The sequence below is a fragment of the Tigriopus californicus genome, chromosome 8 (genome assembly GCF_007210705.1).
Source record: "Tigriopus californicus strain San Diego chromosome 8, Tcal_SD_v2.1, whole genome shotgun sequence".
Lineage (NCBI taxonomy): Eukaryota > Metazoa > Arthropoda > Copepoda > Harpacticoida > Harpacticidae > Tigriopus > Tigriopus californicus.
In genome coordinates this window covers 9854630-9863288 of record NC_081447.1, presented here as the reverse complement: position 1 = coordinate 9863288, position 8659 = coordinate 9854630, and the positions used below count along the sequence as shown (strand labels likewise).

The following is an 8659-nucleotide window of genomic DNA, read 5'->3' as shown; positions in this document are numbered from 1 at the left end:
AATCTAACGAGCCAAAGGCTAGATTTGGACCCTCAATCAAAAATTCTGCTGGGCATTGACACAAGGCCATTAGAGCGACATGAATCGAATTGACTCGTTCCAAAAGCCCACGTGCTTTAGGAGCCTCTGGCGAACCGGTATGAATTCATAAAATTATCAATCGACGCTCCAAGGTACCATTCCGCATTTGACAAGCTGAAGATGAATATTCGATATTTGGACTTACCAAAGACTTCGCCTAGAAGATGGTGTCCATGTACGATACGTTTGTTCAATGAATTCAAGACCATCTCAAACCTTTACTATTCAATGCCACATCCAAAGTCGAAGCTAACGATGGTTAGGAAACAGATCATTGTATTGCTGCTTATGAAGTTATAAGGGTGACTGAATGAGTACCTGCAGTACTGTCTATCCAAAATACTCGACATGATGCCATTATTCCATTATGAGGATATGACGGACAAACAAATCTGAGAATATTGGAGAAACAATGAATGAAAGTACCACTATTTATGTCCCTAGCCATCATCACCTCAAAAGTTTATTCTGTGAGGATGAATAATATCAAATATTGCATAAGAATACAATCGAGCATTTCTATTCACAGAGGAAAATGGTTGTTGATCTTTTCGTAAGGCATTACTTTCCTGTTATGCATACGAAAAGCATGAAAGTATCCTAATGGCTACCGAGAGCTTGAGTGATTTCCATTTAGCTTGATCGCCTGGAAGAAGTCATGCCCATAGCTCCTTCGCCACCATTAGAATTGACGTAATCCTCGGGGAGCATCTTCTTCAATGCATCGTAGAGTTCCAAGAGCTCCAACCAATGAGGATTTTGAGCCAGTTCCACAGGGTCATGAGAGCGAGCCATTTTTCGAATGACTTTGTCCATGCGAATGACCTCCCTTTGAATATTCCTCAGACGAACGTATTGGGAATAGCTCACGCTCATGCCCATGAATTCAATCGAGCGCTTTGGAATGACTCGAGGAGCGGCGATCAAGGCCAAATCTGAAAGACGTCAGTCAGAGTGCAAGAGTTACGTAGTAGCAGGTGAATCATACGTTCATCAGCTTAATCATCAGCCTGTTAGGCAATTTTCATCCGAAACTTGATATTAATATCTATCTTAGGATGATGTTACATACGTTGTGATTACTCTCGGCCTCATTTAACAAGGCTTGTGCAACCGGATCTTGGACCTACGTCCCGAATCTCGAGAAGCATATTCAATTCAATGACCTTTTTCCCACTGCGCCAGGCAAATAGGTGTTTGATTACCAGCCCACATCTTCTCTTGACACATGATGCCATTTAAAATCGACGATGTAGAAAAAAGGAATCCAAAATGGAATTAGTGTAGCCGAGCGACCAGACAACGTAACAACGTAGCCGTCCATCCCTAACTAGCACCCACCAACAACCATGTGCTTTATTACTTCTTGTCATGACAAGCTGTTTAAAACAGGTTTGCCGAAGATTTATTGCTAATAATTGAAAAATGATATTAAAGTAAAATAGTGCTAGAATCCATGGAGCATCAGAGGCAAGTTTTGTAAACGCTCGTACCTTTGAGTTAAGGTTTGGACCTTACCCAAAACATTGCGTACTTAATGATCATTAAGTACTCTCTAGTCTCTACCCAGAACGAGCATTCGTTCGAGCGTTGCCAGGTGGCCTCGGTGGAGGCCAACATTTCCAAAAGTGGCTACTTTTGAAACTCAATGGGCATGAGAAAAGACGTGGCCTCCCACCCTTTAATTGGCCACCAAGTGGCTACTTTCAAAATTCTTTGACTACGACGACAATCATCTGGCCTTCAGAAAATTCAGAAAAACTAGTAATTTGGCCTCCACGGTCTACTATTAAATGTCAATGATCATTTTTAATTATGGTTGGTCTTTAGTTATAACTTAATTTGTGTCATTTCATAGTCAAACTTTTCAGAAGATATGTTTGATATATTTTATAAAATGATTGAAACAGGGCAGGGGTTGTTTTGGAAATCTTAGGGTCACAATCGTCACAATGGTCGGTACGGCTGTAAGACTTAACAGGGTGGCCAGGTTTGGTCAAAGAAGTCTAACATTTTGAAATGAAAAGGCAAATTAATAGGGCATTAATTGTACCTTAATACAAGGAACGGATTACACATCCAGCTACTTCGGCTAAATTGAGTATTTCATTCTTGTATTGATGGAGTGGAGTTACTCGTTGCAGTTACTTTTCCTAGATTTCAAAGTTGCCTACACTTTTAGACAATTTCCTAATTATGGCCTTAATTCAACACACCTGATGAATGAAATGGCTATTTTCTCCAAAACATCTTAAATCTAGGTATACAAGGGAAATGCAGCCCATCTGGCAAACATTTTCAAAACGGCAAAAACTATGTAAAAAGCACAATTATTTGTGGCTTAAAGTAGAATGCAAAACAGTTTCTCTTGTCATATAAGTGGTGGTTATTTCTTGCTGAAAGGATATTGCCTCAAAGCTTTTAGAAGGGCAGTAGTAATGGTGCGTCTACACGACAAATAATTAGCCATTTCACAAACATTGTGTGCCATTTCACATGCATTTTACAAACATTTCTCGATTTGAACATGTTTAAAGTTTGTTTGCCAAAGAGCAAATATTTCATGGACGACAGCATCCTCCCCAGCCCTTCCAACCAAGGTGTCCATTTTCAGCCAGTACAGAACTTCACTCATTCGATCCATTATGGTTTATAACAAAAAAAAATTGCATTGATTTTGGTTCATTTTGACGCAGGATAACCCCAACTTAGAGTATGAAGGGGCCTGGAATTGTCACTCAATGTTCAAAGTCATCAGATGTCATCCCATCCCCTCTTAATTCAGTAGTCACACTTCCATCTCCTATTGAGGAGTTAATGATGTTCAATCGCTCGATCGCTCGATCAACCAACCAACACCTATCTCCGGAATTCGGATTCATCTCCTCCCGTCCAGACAATGGCAGTGTCGACCCCAGTAAACCCACCCACCCTGGGCCTGTCCTCGGGCTCAGACCGGTCATGGACCCGGCCCCGGCCATGGTCCCGGCCCCTTCTTTTACATCCGTCTTTGAGCTAGGCTTGAGCGAGCCAACCCCTCAGTTTTCCCTATGTTCATTATACTAATCATTTTGTTTACCGTGCATAACATAAATATTGAATGAAAGACCCATTGGGAAATGATACGATCACTTGCAAGGTCTTCTGATTAGAAATCTAAATCAAAATATTTGTCTAACTGTTTTGATCGGGTAGTTTCACGTGTAAACGGCTCAGACATGAACTGTTTGTCAAATACCAAACATTTCCAAAATTGGTAGGCAAACTTTGTGACAGAATGTTTCTCGTGTAGACTCACCATAACGAAATTGCACTAATTCGTTCTTTTCCTCGAAAAAGGAACTGAAATCCCATTACATTTTAAAATGCTGTAACTGTAAGGACCCAAAAAAAAATATTCACACTAACAGTTAGAGCACGGAGGTTTAAGCACAAATAAATTAATGGATGGATGAACATCTAAGCCTTCTATCTGAAAACTGGCCTTTCACCAAACTTTGACTAGTCCTTCTGAAGTTGACTAACATAGCCAACATTGTGAATAGTTATTGAAGTGAGCCCAAGAGAACTCAAATCTTTTTGTTGGATTTTGAAGATATTACGTCAGAAACCGGGATTGACTCCATCATGAAGGCCTTGAATGGTAATTTTATCAGCATTGTTTAGCATAGTAAAAACAAGATGAGTCATTTGCTTTCACTTGAGACTTGTCTCTCTTATACGGTCAATTCACGATGGAGTGAATCTCTGAATCCTGACAAAAATTTCTTCAAAATGCGACAAAAGACTTCATTCAGTGCACTCAGACTCGCCCCAATACTGTTAGCTTTGTTCATTATGGGAAATACGGTAATCTGTGCTTTGTAGTTTACTGTCTCGGTTTTAGTCAGAAGATATGCTTCCAAAACTGTTGTAAAATTAGCCTAACACCTCACAAATAAGTAAAAATTAAAAGTAAATAAAAGTAAAAAATATTGAGTCAAAAGTTGACTCCTTTAAATAATAGCTGTCAGATGATGTCGACTTAAATTTTGGGTGGTTACTAGGGTACTTTTTAATAGAGTAGAGGTACTAATAATCAAGATACAACGAGTAATGTTGGACAAAAAACTTTTCAAAGGTTTCAAAAAGTCCTTTTTAAATAGAAAATTATAAAGTATAATAGTTAAGTTCAAAAAACATCTTTTTGGCTAAAAAGTATTTTACAGGCATCTTAATGAGAAATGCTGTGACAGTTCATTAAATTGCAATGCTACATGAACCATTGCTTTCATGAAAGAATGCACTGGAACTCTAATTTGAGCCGTTGACAAAGAACTATTAAGCTTCAAAAGTCCTAGTGACCTCTCAGACTTTGATGGTGACATCATCTTCCTTTCCTGCTTCAATGTCCCAATCTTGATGAACCATGCACGGTCAAGCATGGAGGCCGTCGGACTCCAAGGGTAAACCTACCTTCAAGTTTGAAACGCCTTGAGTATCTTTCAGTTGAATGTACTCAGAGAACGTTTATTCATTTTGTAGGTAGAACAACTCTCAATTCCTTGAAGCTTTTGACCACTAATATTTCTTTATTGGAACTATCTGAAGGCTCCCAACGTCTTCAACGTAACAGAGTGTTTGATTCCAGTGAGCTAGATGAGAGTTTTAAAAACTTGCCTCTGATGCTCCGAGTTAAGGCTTGGACGTTACCCAGAATGAGCTTCCGCTCACCACATTTGCTAGTGCTTTTTCATTCCGGTTAACGCCCAAGCACCTAACTTATATTTCTTTATGGGAACTCTCTGAAGGCGGATTTCCGTGGACATGCCCCAAAGTTCCAAAGGAGCACTTGGCTGTTAACCTGAGAAGTCTTACCTCCGAGGTAACAGCGCTTAAATAAGCGACCTCAGTGCAACTAGACTTGCCTCCAATAGAGAACCTATGAGTGTTCCTAAAGTTTGACCATTAAGACACACGAAAGAGCTGAACAGAGGCCCATTTTTAAAGCTCTTAGCTCAGACATGACGACGATATTGATCACCATTATTGATTAGTTGAGCTGTTGGGTATTTAGAGGTACTCACGGTCGATTTGTAAATATTGCTTGGCAACTACTGTCGAACGAAAACAGATTTTTTAAAGATGTGGTGGATCACCTTTAAACCCATGCATACAGTCTGCAATGCGTAACAATATATGAAAACCAAAGCCTGGGGCTTAAATTTAATTACATAATCCCACAGAAAATTTCCAAAACGGCTTCAGCACCTCCATCTTGAACATTTGAAGTTCGATCAAAGCATAGCCGAGTTGTGGTTTTGCTATGCTGAAATTGATAGAGATGCAAAGAACAAAATGCAAAGAGAGTAACAACCATTAAATAACTGTCTCGAATCAAAACTTAATGTCGAAAATTGTTTAAGTGCCAAAGTTCAACCCTTGGCAATCTATGTGGCAACGGATTTTTAAGGTGCAGTAAAATATCGTCATAAGAACTAAAAATTATTCTTGTTATAAAAACCAACCCAAGACGCAGAATCTGGATAAAGTAACCTTTTATGGCCATAATGTAGTGAATTTTTCTACAAATCTACTTTTTTGTCAAACAATAGAACAAAAGAAATTTGATTTTTTTTAGAAGTTTAATCAATCACACTACTTGAATAGACGCACTTTTCAAGAAATTGAAACAACAATATTTCTTTTCAAGCCAATCAGGCAAAACAACATTTTTTTTAAATCAAGAATGAAAAGTAGGATGTTTGAGCATTATCACTGCTCATTGGAATCATCAGATTCACCAATCATTGTACCTGCATCATAATCCACCATAAACAGCCAACTTCGATGCCAGGAACAATCCGAATAAATATCTTTTTCGTGATTCTTTGGAGGCTCATATTTCTGAAGTTCACTGTATAATCTTGACTCAAAACCGAGCTTTTATTTGTTAAAATGTCCTTTTTTTCACTAGTGTCATTAAATTTACTTTTCAGCTTCTAGTGAACAGAATCATGATAGATAGTTTCTAACAATGGCGGTTAGTTCTCCTTGCCTTGTTGAGAATCAAGATTCTATCCATGAAACGCAGTTTTTTAACGGATAAAATATTTTTTTTGTCCAAGTTAGGCTGATAGACATCCAAAACTTAGGAAGGGACATGCTTTGTTTTAGGAGCCAATAGGAGAAAAAAAAATTTCAGCTCATTTTTTTCTGGCATTGAAGTTGCCATCTGCCCAAGTTTGTTTTGACCTTAACGTGTATAACATGGATCCACAAAGCAATTAAACGTGCATGAATAGAGAAGAAGAATGAGGTAAAATCACGTAGAGTTTCATTAAATGAGTTGTGGAACACCCAAGCATTCGTTGATGGTGTACCAATGCCATGGTAAATTCTAGAGAGCAAAATGGAGCCATTTTTTTTAGTGATTTGAAGTTAAAAAGAGTCCATTATTTTGTGTCATAAGCAGTAAAATAAAGGAAGACCAGGTCATGGCAATAAGAAACGATCAACCAAAACCTATATACAAAAGGATAAGAATGGGATCCAATTTCAGGCTAAAATCAACGTTTTTGCCAGGTTTCTACCTATATTGGATCAAAGCCTATTTATTGGCTATTCTTCGTTTCGATTAGATGCCTTCTCCCACCCGAGGGCTTTCTCCCCCAAAATGAATGGGCTCAACTGGATCGTATGTACTTACCGTAGAGCGTGTGCAATGCTTCCAATAGTTCGTTCTGAGGCATTCGATCGGAAAGTTCTTTCAACTTTGAAATCTTGATGGATTTTAGCTTCCGAACAAATGGAGCCCTGGATTGAAGTCCAAACTCTAGTTGCATTTTTTAGGCTTTTTGCATCTTTGTCCTCTTGGCACTTAGTATCTCACGGCTTTTTTTAAATGTCTTATGTCTTTGGGTGACATGGCCCAGGAAGTTGTTATTTACATAAAGCAGTCCCATTGGTATTCCTTTGATGTATAATGGCATGATTATGTTGGTATGTAAAAACTCCCAGCGTCTAGACGCGTCTTTCTAATCCGCAATAACGACACAGTGATCAAAAATTTAAAGACATTTTCCCATTCGAAAATAAAATGAAAAGTAGAAATAGCAACGTGATTAAAACTGCAAAAAAGTCACGAAAAGTAGGGGGACTTTTTCAAGCGCAAAGTACACCTACAGTTAAAAATGTCGTTGCTATTTTTGTGTCATGATTAAAAGACAGATTGAAATATCATCGCAGGGTGACCCTTACACCTATAAAGTTACAAATCAAGATTTTTTTAGTCAATGTAGTTTTTTTTGACCCTTTTTGAACTAATAGTGTTTTGCATGGTCATAGTGGCAAAGGTCTTTGTTCAAGCGCTAAAGCAGGTTGTGTAAAGATAACACAATTATGTAAATCCTGAAGTTTAAATTCACCCATTTTCCCCGTACGTGGAACGAAGGGAAAACGGAGATCCTAAGTGGGTTTGAAAACCTTGTCAAAGAACTCTCCTGTCCAATTTGTGTCTTCAAGACTTTATTCTACGACATGTGCTAAAAGCTGGGACTTTGCAAGAAGCAAATCTTGAATTCTTGGGATTTTGAACTCGAGTTGGCCCGACTGGCATATGCCGCTTGGCTGGAAATGTATCCCGCCTTTTGAACCTGATACATTTGTCTAAAGGCTATCAGCAAATAGGTAATTGCCTTTTTAACATCAAAGGCCAAGATAATCGACTTCAAACTGAATACTACAAACCCTAACCTAAATGTTCCATGATTCACTCACCGCCATCTTCAACATCCTCCATCCCCATCAGAGGGTTAATCTCGGCTTGAGAGATTGGTCCAGCTGAGACCTGAAGTCGAGGCCATACGAAGGCCAGGCAAATCAGGACCGACACACAAATGGTATCCTTTGAGGCCATGGTGATGACGACGAGTGAATGGAAATATCATGCCATGACGGGGTTTTTATACCCGACGGTAGGCAAAGGTTGTTCCATCTGTCACACTAACTTTTGATATTTTCCCAGACCAAATTTAAGGCCGATGATGGAGTGGAGAGCCAATGGAAGTTTGGCATACACTCTCTTCATCATTGCAATCGATATGCTGGAAAGTCGTCCACGTAGAAACGCATGCATCAGCTATTAAAGGACTCCAAAAATACGGTAGTAGCAAAGCCAAAAATCAATGTGGAGCGGGCAGTCATTCTTGTTCATGGTGTACACTCACAAGTCAAAACAATACAATTGAAGGCCTTTTCTGGACTTGGATCAGATCTAATGGTCATGTTGCATAATGCATTTGGTTAGAGGATCCCAAATGAGCCTCCAAGCGCATCCCTAGGGAATGACAGCAAATATCAGCTTTTTGAAAGAATGCTACGCCATGTTAATGATGTGACAATAATTCCAATGGACGTTCTGCCCACTAATGATTCACATAAATAAAGATGTTTCCGCTTCAATACCATCGGAAAATGAGCCCATGTATGTATGCAAAATAGAGAAGGTGCTATTAGGTTACTATGGAAACAAGAGCAGCAAAGCCAGATTATATCAAAACTCCTCATGCCTTCACATAATCATAGCCAAACCTTTTCT

At 38.9% G+C, this 8659-nt stretch overlaps 2 protein-coding genes across 2 annotated transcripts in view; one reads left to right on the top strand and one right to left on the bottom strand.

The window, feature by feature from the left end:
* Window positions 1-375, top strand: part of LOC131885371 (FMRFamide peptide receptor frpr-18-like) — a 15439-nt gene extending 15064 nt beyond the window's left edge. Inside the window, exon 6 of the mRNA XM_059233402.1 lies at window positions 18-375. Coding sequence (XP_059089385.1) covers window positions 18-93 — 76 coding nt within the window. The 3' untranslated portion in view covers window positions 94-375. The remainder of the gene's footprint in view (window positions 1-17) is intronic.
* Window positions 376-512: 137 nt separating this feature from the next.
* LOC131885372 (uncharacterized) lies at window positions 513-8082 on the bottom strand. Its single transcript, XM_059233403.1, has 2 exons — window positions 7840-8082; window positions 513-1016 (listed from the first exon to the last, which is right to left on the bottom strand). Exons 1-2 carry the CDS (start codon window positions 7976-7978, stop codon window positions 715-717), a joined length of 441 nt encoding a protein of 146 aa, XP_059089386.1. The 5' UTR covers window positions 7979-8082; the 3' UTR covers window positions 513-714.
* Window positions 8083-8659: the final 577 nt, after the last annotated feature.